The sequence below is a fragment of the Indicator indicator genome, chromosome 16 (genome assembly GCF_027791375.1).
Source record: "Indicator indicator isolate 239-I01 chromosome 16, UM_Iind_1.1, whole genome shotgun sequence".
Taxonomy (NCBI): domain Eukaryota; kingdom Metazoa; phylum Chordata; class Aves; order Piciformes; family Indicatoridae; genus Indicator; species Indicator indicator.
Genome location: NC_072025.1, coordinates 6,572,919 through 6,592,629, shown reverse-complemented (window position 1 = coordinate 6,592,629; position 19,711 = coordinate 6,572,919). Strand labels below are relative to the sequence as shown.

General features: G+C 37.6%; 1 protein-coding gene across 2 annotated transcripts; it reads right to left on the bottom strand.

Annotated features, from left to right (window-relative positions):
• Positions 1-713: 713 nt before the first annotated feature.
• On the bottom strand, positions 714-19,229 carry BNIP2 (BCL2 interacting protein 2). 2 transcript variants are annotated; one of them, XM_054387710.1, is made up of 12 exons: positions 19,189-19,229; positions 15,334-15,471; positions 14,685-14,815; positions 13,998-14,065; positions 12,802-12,969; positions 10,891-11,067; positions 10,151-10,253; positions 9,733-9,864; positions 9,066-9,152; positions 8,829-8,927; positions 7,402-7,437; positions 714-4,966 (listed from the first exon to the last, which is right to left on the bottom strand). In XM_054387710.1, the coding sequence occupies exons 3-12, from the start codon at positions 14,732-14,734 to the stop codon at positions 4,918-4,920; spliced, it is 969 nt and encodes a 322-aa protein (XP_054243685.1). In that variant the 5' UTR covers positions 14,735-14,815; positions 15,334-15,471; positions 19,189-19,229; the 3' UTR covers positions 714-4,917. The 2 variants fall into 2 exon arrangements, with proteins under 2 accessions (XP_054243685.1, XP_054243686.1); XM_054387711.1 differs by lacking the exon at positions 7,402-7,437.
• Positions 19,230-19,711: the final 482 nt, after the last annotated feature.

The window sequence follows — 19,711 nt, the reverse complement described above, 5'->3', positions numbered from 1 at the left end:
CCATAACTAGTAACAGCTAGGACATTCAGAAATTTGTTTATCGTATTAGTCCGTGACACCTTGGAACAAACAGAAAACAAGCTCATTAAAAAACAAAGGATCATACCCTTACGAGGTAGGTGAGGAGCCTTGGACTTAACATTGGAACAATAGAAAATATTCACAACTGTGAAGAATATTGATAGTAATTTTAAGCCAGTTATATCCTCTATGATTCACAACCTATATTTTTGCACGACTACTGCAGCTCCACGTTTCCCGCATCACACAAAACGCTAGCCTGCATTGTTAGGAACAAGGTTACACATTATTCTAACTAGTTTTAAGCTTTTTAGAACCAGAAAGCCTCCACTGTAACATCCCTGAACCTTAGGTCTATTGATAATAGTAGACAATATCTTAATCCTTGTATCTACCATTCAGTACTTAAGCTTTTCTTTTTGATGAAAAGACTTTGTTCAGATGACAAAGTAAGAAACTGCAGAGTCACTTGGAAAGTAAGCACCTGTCTTTCATTAATATTTTTTGTAATTATTAACCTGGAATTCTATATCATAAATACTAACTAGCAGCTGAGCATGCTAGAGTAAGGAGCATGATAACAAAGACTTTTTGAAAACATTCCAGCAGCTTCTCCCCAGTATTAATGCAAAAAAAAAAAAAACAAAAAAAACAAAACCCAGCAACCCACCACCAAAAAAACCCCACAAAAGACAAAAATCAAAACACCAAAAACCAAACCAAACCAACCACACACACAAAAAACAACCCACAAAAACCCAACCAACGAAACGAAAAAACAAACAAAAAAGAAAGCCACAACCCAAACAAAAATGGAAAAATTCAGTGTAAATGGGAGTAATGTGGGCAGTCAAAATAGCAAAACAGAAGATCTATTTGACGAAAGAACGCCTTTAATTTCACTGATCTCAGTCACGCTTGCAGGGAATAATGAAAAACTAACATGACTGCACCCTCTTTACGGCACAAATGCCATTTTGCCCCCCTTCACCCCCCAAGCATTAGCTCCATACAGGGAAAAGGATGTGATAAGGGAAACAATGTAATTCGATTTAGAACTTTCAAGCTATAAAACTGCAAAATCTATCTTTCAGAATATGAATATTTAAACACTCCTTGTATTTCAGAGTGCTACTCTGACTAAACCCAGGTATTTTTTAAAAGTGTAATTAAAGCATTTACTTCAAGCATCTCTGAAAACCAGTGACACAAATCCTCTAGAGAATGACCTGCATCCACAAGGACTGAACAACAATTTCCAATGCAAGCTTTGTAAGACTTCTGTGGTTACAGAAAGCACACAAGCTATTATCCCTCTGCTCCCTGTATGAGACTTCAGTGAGGGAGACTGGAATGACTTGAGAATTAAAACCATATCCAAAGACAACAGCTTTTTTAAGAGGTGCGTTTAAGTCAGCTTTCTTTGTAATAAATACTGTATAAATCTGTAGGACACACGGACAAAAATCTGACACTAGAAGAGAAACACTTTTCATCAAGAAACTCATTTCTCATTTGTTTTGAAAGTGCCTATGCACAATGTAGGTCCATTATTTTCAGTTAATTACAGACATTTCCGTAAATGACATCAGTGAAGGTGACATTTGCCTGGGCACCAAAGCCACATTCTCCTCCCTATGACACTTCAAGGCAATTTCATTACCACCATGTTACCTAATCTTGAAGTCTGATACTAACTGGTTAAAGATTATAAAATGTCATTGGAACATTTAAGATATGATGCAACAGAATTGCTGAGACATGCAAACAAATACAGGCTATAATGTGTGTAATTCAGAGCTTAACTACTGTTTCTCACGTCAAAGTTTCTCACAGCAAGAAGTACTATTCTTCACCTGTTCACTGCAAAAGAAGGAAAAACCAAAACCCCACTAAACTCCATTGTTATGAACAAGGTCATACACTATTCAAACTAGTTCTAGGTGTTTTGAAACAAAAAGTTCTCTACTTTAACATCCCAGAACCTCAAAACCTTCAATCTAATTAGGCACTAAATTCTTATATACCCATTTCCACTGCTTTCCAACACCACATGGCTTTGCCATTCTGCACAGAACATCCAGAACACTCAAGCAATCTAGTCTATTCACATTAGGTTTTAATGACACTTTCTCCAAAACACTTTTGCCACTTCTGAACACTTCTCTTGTAGAAACTGATTTACAAAATGTCACATCCATACACACATCTCTTTCAGTTGCAAATACACACATACATATATAAACTAATGAGACTTCCAGATCAAAGGTAAATTAGTGACTCATGAAATTCTTTTCTTGACAGGGTTCAAACTGCATTCCAGCAACATGAGTTATACTTTTAGAAGGAAGTGACATTGAATGATTGAATGCCCTGCAATGCTGTGGCTTATCACAAAGTGATCCAGGTTTTAAATTAACTTTTATTGAAGTATGACATCCAACTTGTCATGGTCTTAAATATTAAAATATATTATCTTTTTATTTTTACAGATTTCAAGAGAGATAAGTTTGTCAAAAAGTTACCCATTTGTGTTCAAGAAAATTTTGGGACCTCTCCACTTTTCGTAAACATCCACCTCACCATTAGATGATGAGCTGCAAAAGGTCAGAGGGGAATAGTTCTTTAGTACATCTTTCTCCAGCTGCAGATCTTTAAGGGCAGAAGAACTGTTGTGCTGTATATTCATTCACAAAAAACTTATACTAGAGAAATAAACCATTCAGTAAACATGCACATTCCCAAAAGAAATAGTACTGCTGTAGTATGAAACCGTAGAACCACTCAGCCTGCACAAAAGAAACAGTACCAATCCCATCAGTAGGTAAAAGTTGACCTATGCAGAGGATTGGCTACTCTACACTCCACTATACACATAGGAAGCAACAGGACACACAGAACTACAATCCTTCCACTAAGAATATGCTTTTACTGGCAAGAATACTTTTTCTAATTAGGAAAAAATGTGTATGAGATGATCAGAACACTTAGTATCTAGCTTTAGGACCCACACAGAATCAGTGAAAACCAGAAGGTTTGCATACACACTACACTGGAAAGTATCAGAAACAAATAGGCTTGAAGTGCCCAATTCACTGTCTGAAACTTTACATTAATCTGGTTCAACACTGAAATTGAAGCAAGACAGTAAGACAGCCCCAAAGAAACTGTTCAGCCCCAAAGAAACTGTTCACATTTGTGTTCTGCTTTGAGACCAAGATCCAAACATGATGAAATAAATGCAAGGCAACTTGAAATTAGGACTTCCTGCTGAAAAAGAACACACTGCATACTAATCTCTTTAAACATGTGATGCAGCTTTTATAACACAAGTACCTAGATCTTGAAAGTCTCTGAATTGCAGACAAACTCTTGAGACAGGGGCAATTTGCCCTCATCTGACTCAAATAAGCACTCATAGTCTACAGATGTATCATTAGAGACATATTGTTAAATGGTAATAAGTCTTGACCGTGGAACTAACTGCTGTTTATCAGCATCAAATAGTTATCTGGCTGAACACAACTGTTTTGGTTTCTTTAAATAAGGGAACTGTCTAACACTGACTTTTAATGTCGTTGGGCAGTGATATTTTTGGCATTAAGACAAAATCATGAGCACAATAAAAACTGAAAGTGAAGATTTAATATATTTGCTACAATATTATATTGCTCAACTCCTGAATGTATTTGCATGTACCTGTCCTTATGAGAAAATTGCAAGGATTATCAAAAGATATCAAAAAGTTTTACCACACAACTGGTACATTATTTGTTGTCCTGATAAACCTATGGACACTAGTTATGCATTCAAGAACACCTCCCACAAACAAGTTTACTACCATTGTGGGGAGGGAAAAAACAGTCCAACTTTTGAGTCACTTGTTCTTTTTTGGTTAAGTCAAATTAATGGTGATATCATGTGTCAAATAGTTTTGGAAATGGGTGTTTCATCTACAAGGACCCACCATACCTCTGCAAACAATTGAGATTACAACTAGAGCATCTATGTGACTCCCAAGCTCTACTGAGTTATGACCAGAGCTCCTACTGGTGGCAACTGATATTCACCCCAGAAAAACTGCAATGAATTGATTTCCTTCTGTCAGCTGAGACAGCCTTGATTCACTGAAGCAAAATTCACAACTGAAATTGAGAAAGGTCTCATATCGTACTAGTCATTCAAAGAGTTTAGCTTCTCTTCTATGGCTTAGGCTTAAACCCTTTGACTAGCAGACTGAAGTTCACAGAACTGCAGTTATGTATTCAGAAAAAAAGGACTAAAAGATATTAAAAGCTTCAGCTCTGAGCTCATTACTCACTCTAGTGAGGTAAATGAGTAGAGCTTGTATTAGGTATGTGAACAAAAAAATAAGGATCTCCACACTTGTGAAAGACTACATTATATGTGGTTGTTAATACCCAAAAAAATTAAGGTTTCTGTGACAAAGAAATGCACTTGACCATTTACAGCATAACAGATTTATACAATAACAAGTAACTTATGGCCTTGTCTACCTGCACATTAATTCCTTCAGCAGGTACACACAATATATTGCTCAGTCATAAAAATATATATTATCTCTTTCCTTTAACATTTAGGTATATAAATATTTTGCTGAAGAACATGCATCATTTAGATAAACAACTGCAAGAACATCCTCTAGAAACAGGGGTTTTTTGACATTTAGCAGTATAAAATGATTATATAAACATAGCTATTAAAGTCAAGAAAAACCAATACAGCAGTAAGCAGTACACTGCCTGCTAGTCCAAGGAAGTTAAGCACCTTTTGCAACAGGTTATATAGTACATGCACACAGAAAATGCATTGTAAATGGAGCAAAATCAGCATCATTCCATCTGCATATTCTTCAGTCTTGTTTGGACTCCGAACTTACGGTTCGCTTTTCTGCTCCTGTTTTCCATTCAGCTCTTGGTCAACTCTGCTTAGCAAAGAAAGCAGAAAAATTACTACTATGTTAAGAAGTTGTTGAGTTTGATAGCTTATATATTAAGCAAAACCTATTAATCTTAACAGGAAAATATGAAGCTTTTACATGGGAAAAGTTTTAGTAAATATTAAATGAAGACTTTTACTGAATGCAGTCACAGCAATGCTTCATTTTAGGCAAAAAAAAAAAAAAACAAAACAAAACAACACAATCTGTTTTCCTACCTTCCCCTATAAATTATTTACTATTTTTTAAGAAACCATTTCAGTTAACTACAGCATTCAAAACAAAAAGCTTTCAAAAGTGCAAGTGAAGTTTTACTACAGAAGGAATAAAAAAGCAGGTTCTGTGCTTTAAACAAATGCAAGCAGGAATACAAAGCTTAAGGGTAGCATGACAATACTATCAAGCACCACTACTTTGATGTACTTCACTGTAGAGTATGCACAGAATTACCTTTAATGTTGTAGTAATTAAGCCAAGAAGCTAATAGCACTAGCTGAGTGAACCAAAGTTAAGCGGCTCCTTAACTACAACACTTTCTCTATTAAGTTCTAAGACTTGCTGCTAAACATTGGTTTGGTCTGTTTTGCTGGCATTTTTTTCATTTTTGTTTTCTTGGGGTTTTTTGTTTGTTTGTTTTGTAGTTTGCATTTTGTTGGCTTGTTTGATTTTTATCTGCCTAAGGACTAGCAAACAAAATGTTTTGTGGAAACCAGTGGATGGTTCACAGGCCTGCATGAGACATGCTTCTACTCGTCACAGTAAGAGCAAGCTACAGTCTTAGCTGTATCTCTCAGAAAATAAGTTGTGGAGATAAATTAATTTAAAAACCAACAGGAGTTCCAGAGTGAGACAGGCTAAGGCAGAGTTTGTCTTCTAACAACCTACTTGTCTTTAACTTACTGGTCCAGTCTCTCAAACTAATAAGCAGCCATTTATTTTTTTTTTAATATAACCAGTGACAGCAGTTCTTGGCTACCAAACCATAAATAGGGGAAGTAAGTTTGTTGGTATGTTGGGATTTTTTTTCAGCTCTAAGAACTGAGCCTAGTAAAGGTCCAAGAACCAGAGCAGAGCTGTCTAGAAACAATCCTAGTTGAGTATCTGTCCATATTCTCAATATGCAACTCATTCCCATCCTCACTGCAGTTATCTTTGAAAAGCTTATTTTGACATGGAATTTATTCAACTTCAAGACACCTCCTTTCCTCCTATTATAATAAATGCTGCCTTTCAACCAGATAAAGTCTCAGTATCAAACATCACCCATGACCTCTACACCGAAGTTTCACTTAGGAGCACAATAAATTTTACAAAAGTAATGGCAATAGAGATTATATTGAGAGGGACACTAAAAAGTGCTTGTTGTACTGTAGATTTTTTTAAAGGTTTTACATTACCCTTTAAAAGCCTCAGGTTTGCACTCTGAATGCAATGGGCATTGCAATAGGATTGGGCCAAATTATGCACACCTGTGACTCAGGGTGGGGAGGAAGGAAATGAAGCAGAACTGGCATTCAATACATTCTTACATTTGACATGCTTAGTAGGTTACACACTGCAAAATTATCACTTCATTGGAATAATTCCTAGAGAACCTTCAACACTTGTCACTAGCTTTACCTGATAACTGTCAGAAATGACATGCCTTCTGTTTTAACCTCTCAGTGTTCCTCTTTGTTAGCCAATCTAGACAGACAAGCCTCCCTCAAGTTAGGGCACATACAAGAAGGGTAATTAAAAAAAAGGGCAGAGTTAGTAGCAAAACCTTTCAGTTTTGCTTTTGTTAGTGAGAGTAAAAAAACAACATATCCATTAAAGAACTCATCGGCTGCTGCAATAGCTTGAATAGTTAATTTTCAGTTAGCATGAAACTGAAAATTAACAAAACGGAAAATCCAGTGTTTATTAGCAAGGAACATGGGCACCGCAAATACAAACAGCACTACAAATACTAAATTAAATTATAACTTGCACAGATAACTAAAAAGGTAGTGAATACCACAGATACAAAATGCAAGACTCAGAGCATCTTCCGGAGTTGCATCTCTGCTGATGCATAGCTACAGCTTAGCCCCTAAAACCAGCTCTTCCTTCAGACTTCACTTATTAGAAAGAGTAAAACCTACAGAAGCATACTTTTGCCTCTTGAAGGTTCAGTTGAGAATTCACGTACCCCTTTAAAAGCAAGCATCTCATGTAAATAGATCAAAATGCCTGTTTTGAACACCCCGGGAGAGTTCTTTCAGATGACATACTGTACTTTGCAGGCAGTATAGTTACTTTCATGCATAAAACTTTAGTCACTAGTGCATGTTTATATTTACAAATGCTTATTCCTTTGTGCAAGCCAATCAACTGGGAGTTAGTTGCAGTGCAAATCATCTTATCTAGATGCAACCCTGATCAAAATACGAATATACCTTTTCTGTTTCTTTCTAAACTTTTCTTCTTCATACCTTGGTGAGGAAAAGTTTGATTTCAGTAAATAACACATGAAGGCCAAATTCACAGAAGCTGCACACTGGTATTAGTGTCAACACAGTTTGTAGAAGCATACCAACTTTAAAGCTAGTATCATTAAGAAAAAAAATACATTGTATCTACAACACTTATAAGAATTAAACAAGGAACACTGACTTAATTACTCTGATATAACATTAATTCAATACAACTTCTTGTACAGTGTTAATATTCACCACTAAAGTCTGTATCCAAAAGAGTTTGAAGCTAAACATTCCACTGAAGTCCAAGAATTAATTGCACAAGTCCACCAAGTCCAGCCTTAGCAGAATAGTTACAGGTTCATCAATACAGAAAGGAGTCTTTGAAGACTTGGAATGACAGGCTAGTCCTAACACATCCTTCAAAAGCTCCAGTAGAAAAAACATTCTAAGCATAACACAATGCTGCTTCAGCATTGTCATGTTCTTCTACACACCAAGAACACTGTTCTATAAAAAGTTACACCATGCAGCTGACACCAGCTGAATGCTTACTGCAATAACTACTCATTTGAGAGAGGGCACATTTGTCCAACATGGATGTGCCATCTCTCCACACAGCAAGACTATGTCATCTATATAGAGTTCCCAGTTTGTGAACATCTATTGTGATGCATGCTCTCTAGGTTTTTCATATTATACCCTCCAGCAGGCTGATCAATTTAACAGAATTGTTAGTATTTCCATCTGTCCTTTTCAGGACGCAAGTCTATGGTTTCAACTCTTATTACTGCTATTGACAAAAGTATCATATTTTGAAAGCACAGTTGTGCTGATAGATATTCATATCTGGAGGGAAGGAAGGGTAGAGAACCAAGGACACTAGTAATGCCTTCACCTCTTCAAAGTTTCAGAACTGAGTAGGGAGTCAACATTCTTCCCACCACAACTCTTCTTTTAAACTAAATTCCAACCCAAGTAATATTTCACCATTTAACTTCCTCTACATTTTAGCACATACACTTGAAGGTACTACAAACAACTTCAGTATCAACATGCCCAAAATTTCTCATTCACAAGCCAGTTCAGTATCCTAAGGGGTAGCAAACTGAAGTCAGGCCTTGTCTCTAGAAGACTTAATTCACACACCATAACTTGGCAATTACGTAAGCCACTACCTGCTAAAATCCCCATACTTCAGGACTTTGACTCTCCATGCTACTGTATACCGAACTGTAGTTAGCAATGTGGTCAAACAGGGATACACCTCCTAAAGATAGCAATTATCTGAGCTGAATTGTATTTTATTAAATGCAAGCTATTACATTCAAACCAATCACTGAACACAATATATACTGTTTTTAAGGCATGATCAGTGTAGAACACGTGTGAATAATGAGACATACTGTTTTATGCATTCTGGGATGCCAACGTATTCCATGGGGATGAGTTCAGCTAGTTCTGCCAGGGTAAAGACATACCTAATTTTTTGGCTGAATTTTGAGCTGTGGAAGAACAAATGCAGGGTACAGTTACTACTTCAAAAAATTTCGGTGTGTCAATATTAAAACAGTTCTTCAAGTGTAAAGTAAACAGTTTCTATGATTTTACTTTTTAAAAATAGCGAGCTTCCAGAGTATTACCTAATAAAAGGTTTTGTAATGGCCAGAAGTGTTCTGATGAACCAAGAAGGATGAACTATAATTAATGATTTCAGATTTTTTCTTAACCTATAGAATTTAAACAGAAGGCATAATTACTCAGAAAAAAAGGCAGCATGGCAACAAGAATATACAAGAAGTTTTTGCAAGCACAACTGTCACAGAAATGTAGTATTCTGACATTCCATTATTAGAAAATACTGTCTGCCAGAGAAAAAAAAAAATACCAAGCAACTGTATAGTCAAAATTTAAGATACAATATTTTGACAACATCAAAGAAATAACATTCCAAAGAAAAGTGTCTTCAAATGTTTTTACTAACAATAAAGTGCTTCACAAAGGATCCCCTTATCAACATTAACACATGAAGTTTCATCATATTGTGTAGTAATAGCATTCAGTATTCTAACAATTACTTTCACCAAACAAACCCCCAAAACCAAGAACAAACCATAACAAAAGCCAAGCATGCCTGTAGCACTATACCACATTGTCTAGCTTAGGAAGAGGTTTTCAATACTGCAAGTAATTTGCTTAACTAAATCTTAACCAGTATGTACAGACACCACATTAAAAAGCAGCTTTCCCTAAATTATGTAAATCACTGAGCATGTGAATACTGTAAGAAAACACTGCAGAACTTCTTACCTTCTATCAATTTGCTGGTAACATTTCCTAAGCCAGCCTATACTTGGCATTTTTCTCCGTGTTGTTGCACCATTCAGGTAAACTATCATATAGTTCTCTGCTACTAACAGCTCTAAAGTGCCAATTACATACCTGCAGAGACAAGCAAGGAAACTTTCAAATGAAGACCTGTGGATATTAATGTAATTCCTAGTATGCTTAAATGCGTTAAAAAAAAAGTCCACAAGAGTGTTGAGCAACATCTAATAATTGTTTTCCTTCTCCTGGAAGTAGATAGTGTTGCTTTGCTATTTTTTACCTTTCCCTCATCTGAAATACAAAAAGCTTTAATTAGAGAGAAGTAATTGCCCTTGCATTAAAATGCTAGGCTTCATAATATGAAAACAAAGACAGTATTCAGAGGCAGATGATGACTTACTTAAATAGATTGTCCATAAGGTATCTGTAGTTAGGCTGGCTGCTTTCAGGCATAAAGCAAACAGCAAACACAACAATGGCATTTAACCCATCACCATAATAACCTAAAACCAAAGGAAAAAAGCAGCAGTAGTGACAAAAGTGACTACATGCTGACTAGGAAGTCAAGCACATTCAAGTAAGCTTTGACATTAGTTACCTCAGAGATTATAAACACCTATTCTCCATAGACAAATTAACTCAGTTTCAGAAAACTTCAAGGCTTCTTTTTTAAGTCTGTGTACCTATAAATAAAGAGCTGAATTTGATGTAAATCAAATGCTGTACCTACAACCAGTATCTCAATATATTTAACAATATTTTATATAGTCAGTTTTCCCTCATCTTAAATTCCACAGACCTGTTGGAAAGAGTCATTAAAGTGATTTATACCTTAGTCAATTTATAGTTAATGCTTACAACACTCTTAAAACCAAAAAAATCATACTGGTAGTGATGGTACTGTAGAACTGGTAAGTGCATCTTATTGCACATGTGCATGTTGGGAGCTTCATCTGAACAGTGCACATTTCAGAATCTCAGTTTAATGGCGGGGGGAATAGAATCAACCATATGCCTTAATACTACAACAAATGAACTGTTACATGACTCTTCATGCCCAAAGCTCTTCCTCCGTGACCCTAACTCATCTTAAGGAAATAATCTCTCAACAGTTGTCTTCAGCATATCACTAAGGCTTACCGCCATGACTGATAACTTTTTTATATGGTTCAATTGCCTTCATGTCCACCCTATGGTCCTGTTCTCCGACCCTAAACATACGCCAGCGTCGACCATCATCTTTCTCCTCTTCTGGAGTGTATTCAGTAAGTGATCCTTTCCGAATTACATCAGTAGTTTTGGGTTTTGGAAGATCATCTGCCAAAGTTAAAACATATTGAAGATCCACTATGAATGTAAAGTGACTCAGGTTAACCACTATGTAACTCAGGTTAACCACTTTGCTATCTAATTATTTTAGTACTCTTGAGCCAGTCAGATGACTTAGTTCCTGTCAGTCATTACAGAAGAGGATCTGATGGGTTTCATGTATTTTATCAAAATACTCTGTTGCCTGTTACCCATTTACTGAATTTCATAATTTTCTGTGTTAAGGCACATGATGAATTTCCATTCATGTAGGAAAACTGCTTAATTGTAGGCTTTCAGCTGAGACCATGATGAGCCTCACCAAAATAGACAAAGTGGTTAACTCCAATGATCATTACACAGATTGCTTGATCACAGACTGACATAAAAGCATGATTTTAAATATTGACAGTACCTTGCAAGCAGACATGCAGGCGAATCTATTAGAAATTAAATTTCATTCATATGGGTGCAATCAATATACATGAAATTTATGCTGATAGCTATCTGTGAAACAATTTTCTGCATTTACATTACGATTCTAGACTTCGTGGCGCAGACCTTACCCAAAGCGAGAAAAACCTACTGCAAGTTAGTTGTCAGTTCCCAAGACAAAGCTGTTAATTGAAACTATCCTTCCAGGAAAATGAAGACAGCAGCATTAAAGGAAGAAAAGACAGAAACCCTTTTCAGCCACTTTTAAAAACAAGACACACATATCTGGAATATTTCCTTCACATCACTGCAAAACTAACGCTAAATACAAACTGTTCTTCACTAGAATGATCAAAATCCTTTTACACAGGTAAACCAACAGTCTCTGTTCAGAAAACTTCACTTCCAATATGTCTGTGGTTTTTGTTTTTTTGTTTTTTTTTTTTTTAAACCAAGAGTTTCTTTCTCCATATATAAGCTATCATGGGATAAAAACCAAGTTGTGTTTCATACTTAACAGTCAAAAGACAGCAGCTTCTTTACTCAAATTTATTCTCTTTCCAGATACTGTTTAGTCATGAAGTCTACCTAAGCTAAAGACCCCAACTGTTTGGCCAACAATAGAGTTCCTAGCTTACACAAAAGAGCTTTAAAACACAAACTGCAAGTTGAAAAATTTGCACACAACGCTTTTACCTCAACTACAATTTGCTGAAATCTCCAGGTTTTGCCTATAAGATAAAGCATCCTTGACACATAATAGAGGCTCTTCCACCACTTGCAGTCAGTCTGGACAGCCAATAACTGTAAGGCTACTGACCTTTTGCCATTATATCACTACGATAAGATGACATGAGGTGTTACATGTTTAGAACTACCATTCAGTCCTCCTTAGATACAAAGGCTTGCAATTCATCCATTTCTGACTAGCCAACCTACACCCCTTTATATGGTTCACCTCTACTTAAAACTCATCTATAACACATGTAAAACATTTTTTACCCTCCACAAAGTCAGTTCTTAAAAACATACTGTAATGGAGAGGATTTTCCGTAGATTTGAATCTTTTAGGTGAATATCATTAAAGACCTGTTTTTATTTGGGGTTAGTTATTATGATGCTGCCTGTACACTAATCATTTCAGGTCTGACTTGCATCTTATTAAAAACTCATTGTATTTATTTCCAATTTCTTTATATTTGTACTCTTGTAATACTGAGTCATAGTTATTTCCCACTTGAAAAACCATTGACCTGCACAACGAGAGATTTACTTTAGGGCATTAGACAAAAGGAACAAAGCACTTACCTTCCCATTCAAACTCATTGCTATTTTCTGAAGGAGTATCTATATCATCCAAATCAATCTCTCCACTTTCATCCAAGTCATCAGACAAAACAGATTTTTCACTGTGATCCAAATTTAAGCTAATATCTGGAGCCGTTAACTTCTTCTTCACTTTGGTTCCTTTAACCTCTGTATTAAAAAACAAACAAACAAACAAAAAAACCCAAACAACACCCACCAAACTCTTTTCAAAACCAAAGCGAATGTAGAAAAGCAAATCTAAGCAATTTGGAATAAGAATTAAATGAGGTGAAAAACACAGCACGTGAATATCAAAGTTCTCAAGTCCTCAAGACCACAAGTTTACCTGACTGCATGCAAACTGTGATCAGTGCAGACCACCACACTTCCTACAGAAGAACCACCTGAAGTGCTGTCATCATCTCTAATCAGCTATTACACATAACATTTGCTCTATCCAAGCATACTATGAGTTGGTCTAGATATACAAAATAAATGTTACAAATAATGCAATAGATCCACGTCCTTTGTTTTTGTTAGGTACTGGTAATATCACAACCATCTTTGATGAAATAAAACATACTACATAAGCTGGGGGAAAAAACAAAACACCAAAACAACAAACAAGCCAGCTGGCAGACAACAGCAAGGACAGACAATTAAAGAAACTATTAGGTGAATAATTGCATGCTGTAAGACAGAAGACAGATACTTGTATAACTCAGCAGTTGAAAGCAGGGAACAAAAAAAAAAAAAAAAAAAAAAGACTGATGCAACACTGGAAATGCCACAACTATAGCAGGGATTAAAAGAAGGAAAAACTCATCATGAAACCCCAACTCTGTATTTCTCCTCGGACCAGACAGACAACATTCTTAAAAGGCCACAAAGATTTGAAATTTGAAGGGAAACAAAGGGAGGCCTTCAATGATGCACAGAATCAAGATTTTAAGACAGGTCAGGAATTGAGTGCAGTAATTCATTTTCATCCAGTGTTACCTGGATAGCTTTGTTCACAGGGAGGATGAAGAATCTCATATTGTACTCTAACCCCCTTTTCTTTCTCGACAAGATCTTTATCCCAATCCCACAACAAAACAAACAAACGAACCCCACCCTAACACAAAAATAGAGCTTTAAAAAGACAGTAATCTAAGTAGTAAGCAATCAGCTTGACTGGAGTGGAATGGTCTTACCAGCTTCACTTTCTGTTCCAGCTGCAGCCAATATATCTGACTCAACAGGATCATCCTCTGGCAGGGGCCTGGTGCACAAAGTAAAAACTATTCTTACAAACGTGTTTTCTTTTTTAAGTAGCCACCTGAACACAAATATCCACTGCTAAAAAAAACACAAAAACAAACAAAACCAACACAAAAAACACTGTGGGAAAATGCTCAACTGAATTTACCTATAGCTTAAATTCAAGCATTCAGTAAACAAAGCACCAAAGCACCAGAAAATTCCTTTGTTGCATTCAAGTGAGCATCTGTTGATGTGACAAATGCCAAAATTCTGGTTGCTGCTACAGTGTGTCAACCTTAAGAAAACTTGTCATATGCTTCTTGTTATAGAATGGCTCTCAAGTCAGTTTTCATTTCTTTGTAGGCCCAAGCACCTCTAGCAGTCTTAACTGTGAAACATTTTCACTTTACTAACACTGGAAACTTAAAAGCTGTATTCCCGTGTTACTAAATTACACACGAACAAGAAGTGATCCCTTTCTAGACCATAAAGAAACATGACAAAGCCTTTTTGAGACTACTGTATTAATAGAAATCCCTTTGAGATTGTTACTGAGTGTCAGTTCACTGGCAAAATAGAAAGCTGGCTTCTTCTGGATGTTATGCATTTGATAAGAATTACTCAAAAAAATTAAGAACCTTGGAAAATCTTCATCTTGCCATTCTTCCTTAAACTCAACACCTTCCATTCTTCAGTCAACTTGAATTGCTAGTAGAGACTCCTGATCAGCCAGAACTTCTTGTCTTGAGGACAGTGGGATGAAAAGGAGCTGCAGGAGCATACAAGAACATGCTAGTTTCAACACTATTGTAATTCCCATACTTGCAACACACCCTTTCACTTACCAGCATGTTACACTATTAGGCAAAGCTAAAAAATAACCCAAAACCAAGGAAAAGTTTGACTTAGATACTCTTTTTAATACCAAATTGCTTATAGAAAGCTTTATCATCAATAATTTAAACTGAAACAGGATCTCATATACTCCAAAGCCCTGCTTGAGAGGGATCAATCTTTCAGTTAAAATCAAGACCCTAGGCAACCCAATTACTTACAAGCACACCAGTTCACTCTAAACTGTGAGAAACCTGACAGCTCTCTGGCATCTGTAGGAGATATTCAAAAAGTGTGTATTTTGAGGAAAAAAACAAAACAAAACAAAACAAACCACCACAGAACAAAACCAAACCAGATGGTCATACCTAAAATACAACTCAGTTCTTGAGAAACATCAAAAACCCTCTCTCTGATGATGACTATCTCAGAAAGCATTTTCACAGAACTCACCCTGTGAAGTGCAAGTCAAGCTGTGTTTTTTCAGGCTCACCCATCACCAGCAACAAGGAATCCCCAATAATGAAACGCAATAAACCATTCTGCCGATATACAAGTCCAAGCCAGCTGATGCTCTTGACTGCGTTGGCTCTAAATATTGGCAGGAACAGAAAAACTTAAATGAAGATGGGAAAAAAAAAAAACACTGATCAAAACAGGAAAGATTTTTAAATGCAAAGAAGCAATCAACACAGAACACAAGTATAAGGTGTGAATGCAATCATACTGCTAATTAAGCCAGACAATTATTTTTCACATGGCTAAAAATGAAATGTTATACTTCCTATTGTGTAGGATCACCTTTCACAACAGATCCCAATTTCTTTTCCTGACCTAATTACAACCACAGACTGTTTTTAAAATATCCTACAGTGCTTTAAAGCTACAGTATACAAGCTGATTAATAATAATAAAAAAGCAAACTAAAATACATTTCTTATTAAAACTGCACTATTAGAGACAACTTAAACACTAACAACCAAAATTCAAACTTACTTTACTGACATTTCCCTGCTCCCCTTGCCCACAAAACAGAATAAAATTTCTGGAAGGTAGTAACCTAGTTCATCTTAATGGTCAGACCCTCCTTGTTTGAATCATTCATACCCTACATGGCTCAGTAGCTGGCACTATGTGCTCGTGCAGAGTCTCCAAGAAGTTGCTCCCAGCAACTGTCCACAGAGCTCTCCCTCTATCTTTTTTTGACTAATATGCTGCTTGGAGCAGGTTTTTTGCTGCTTGAATCATATGACTTTCCACATGAAACATGTTTGTTCTTTCATTGAGATGATATGCTCAGCATACAGTTTCTCCTAGGTACTAACTTGCTGAGTGTTTGCACAAAAAAACTAACCCATCACCACGAACCAACCCTGTCACTGTGCTTGTGAATGTGTTACTCTTAAGCATCCACAATACAGTTCCCACAAGACAGTATCGAGTGGGATTTTGCTCCAAGACCTGAACAGATTCCCCACCTCAATTCTGAAGAATACCAAGTAACATCTATTTACTTTCAGTACAGAAGCAATTCCTTTCTGCATGCATTTCATTACATCGAGATGATACACTAAAACAGGGACAGAGTTTAAAAGTTACTCATGTGTAATCAAAGCTTAAGACACTTTTACAAAACACTTCTCATTACTTAACGGAGTTCTCATCAGCAACTTTTCTCAGTAATGTAGCTTTGAAAGCAATCATTCACTAAGTACCACACAGTACAATTACAAACAACTGACAAGGCAAGTTCCAAATTCAACATCAGATAAACTCGAATTTAGGTTTTCAACACCCTACTTAACACTGAAAAGAACTACTTAATCTGCATGTTTCAACTTAAAGTCTCAGGTACAAAAGGACTATCATTTGTCAACTAGAAGAATGAGTAATTAAGGAATAAAAGGAATCTTCTCAGGAAAGTTAGAAAAGTGCTAACTTCAAATTCAACTAATGAATAATTTTACATCACTAATATAAATGCTTACAAAGCTAAAAGCTTAACTTGAAACATGCAGTATATGGTAATAATGCAAGTATTTATTAATCATGTAGAAAAAAAGCAATTACTTTCTACTTGATCCTAACACCCTTCACAGCCACCTCAAAAAGGCATGGTTTCTGAGAAGAGCAGGCCTGATCATTTTTACTGTCCACTGTTCACTACTTCCCACTTCAGGTAAAGAAATTGAATTGGAATATTGGAAGCCATCTGAAGGACAGAAACTTCATCAAGAAACATCTGGGTGCAGGATTGCCATGTGGTTCTGCTCTTTTAGTGGAACCACTGAGTGACTTCAGTGCTCAAGAACTGCCTTTATAAGTAACTCACCTGCTAAATTACAATATTACCAAAACAAAAGTGGAATCGCAAGGGAACACATCACTAAAAGCCATTAATCTTCCACTACAGCTAATGAATGGATTTCCATTTCCAGACCACCAGATTAAAACCTACTTAAGTTTGTATGTAAAGAATACCACTGCTTGAACCAAAAGTCAACCATCAATGTTCCAGTGCTCTTTTTTCCTGGAAAGACAGAGAATTTTCAGAGTTCTCTCATTAATAATGAGCTGGTTTAGTTGATAGTTGCTGAAATCCCAAATACAACAGTGTTAAGAAGTCCCATATAAATTGCCCTTTACAGAAAGTTAAATTCAGAGAGAGAACTGAACAGAGACACTAATCTGTGCCTGCTACTTAGGAAAAAGAGATCATTTTACTCATGATGTTAAAGACTCCTTGGAAAAATTTATTTTTTATGTTGTCAACCAGGAGTTCTCAGAAGCAAACACAAATAAAGAGGAATTATTAGTTCATATGATCAAATCTGCCTACCCAATAAAAAGGCCTATGTTCACTCCTTGATCAGCATTACCACATTTGAGGTAAATAAAATTTATTTTGCAAGACAATTGCAACAATAAGATCACTAGTGAACTACGTATCCAATCAGCAAGAATAGCCTGCTTTTCCTCTTGAAAAGTCAGTCAACTTCAAAGCTTAGCCTATTTTTTTTTCTACATTTCACCTTCACTGTTTCAACAGAATAACTAAGCGTTGATTAAGTTACACACAGGTTCAGGCTTTAAAGAGGTGCCTCTAAGGGTATTTTTCACATTTGATTTTACAACATGCCAAAAGTAAAGCACAGAGATATTCTCTGGTACACATAGTCACATGGGTGAACTCACTATAAAGTCTCAATGTTTTTATAAACCCATTAGCTTTTAGAATGAACACACTAGCCATGACCTGAAGAAGTACTTCCTAGATAGGAAGATGGGCATCCAGACTTTGTAATTTGCAAGTTTGCACAATGAGGTGATGCAAGCTCTTTCATTAATAACAATTTATCCCCTTTCCCTCAGCATCAAAGCGTAGAAAAATCAATCAGATGAAAAAGAAAACTTCTGAGAACACTCTTAGCATTCATTTCTGAAGATACTAATTTAAACTCCATAGTCGGAGCAATAGCAGAATGCAGCTTTCTGAATCACTGCAACTCATGTAAAGGTAAATACTAGCTTGTCAGACAAGTCAGAAAGAATTTATACTCTACATAAACACAGTTTCTTTGCAGAACTTAAATATGCACAGAAATTAGCCCGAAGTAATCGATTACTACATCGTACATTACCTTAGTAGCTGGAAACACAGCGGAACTAAGTACTGGAAAAAGCAACTGAAAGCTGCACTAGAAAGTAACTCTAACCTCTGCCAAGATACTCCTGCACTGGGCATCTGCTAAACCTACAGCAGAAAAAGGCACTGGACAAACTTCAGCACAAAAGACAAGGCAGGGGGGTAATTCTGTTCAACTGAAGACAACCCCCAACTCCATTAGTGAGAATGGGGCTGAGGCCTGTGCTGCTGCGCTGTGTCGAGCCTAACATTTACGTGCTCAGAACTCCCTCTGCGGCTCCCAGCGCTAACCACCAGCCGGACACGGCGGCGCCGCCGTCGAGCTCTGCAGAGGAAGCCGGGAGCTCGACAGAGCGGGGCCGCCCGACGAGCCCGCTCCGCTCCCCGCAGGAGCCCGGACGCGAAGGCGGGCCCTGCTGCCCGCCCCGGACACCAGCCGCCCACCTGTCGCACCGTCACCGGCGGGGCCCGGCAGCAGCTCTTAACGCCCGAGGCGCCCTCAAGCACTGCCCCGGCAGAAGCCTAGACCCCGACGGCTCATGACTGAGCCCTAACGCCCCTCGCGCACCGGCGGGCGGGCCGCGGCCCCGCCCTGCGCCCACACAGAGCGGCCGGGCCGCGGCATGCCAAGTCTCCGTTACCGCCCCTCGCTGCGGCAGTACCTGGCGAAAGACGAAGGAGGAACGTAGGGTGCGGGCCACGGCCTCACCCTCACCACCGCCGCGGAAGGTCCCGCCGCGCAGTGCGCCCCCGCTCACCCGGAAGCGCAGAGGCCGCCGGACTCACGTGACAGCCCCTCTCGCAAATAGCGCAGCTGAGGACCAGCCGCCCCCGGCAGCCGGAGCTTGCGCACTGCCGCCCTGTACCTGCTTCAGGGCTTCCAGTGCTTGCAGCATCCCAGCTGTTAACCGCCAAGATCTGATTTTGTGACTTGAGTCAGCCTGTCAGGTATTTAAACCTGAATGTGAAGAGATCTCAGCCTGCTGCTTTGACATATCTGTGAACAGCTGAAATTACTCCAGTGTGAGCTGGCTCTAACTGAGCTATGAAGATGAGAGTGTCTCTGATTCATTAGAGAGGCACATTGCATTACAGAAAGAGAAGTGCTCAGTTAACATGGATCAAATCTCGTCTCTTAGTTTTGTGCCTGAATAGCCTTTTCTTCCTTGTTTTTTTAATCAACAA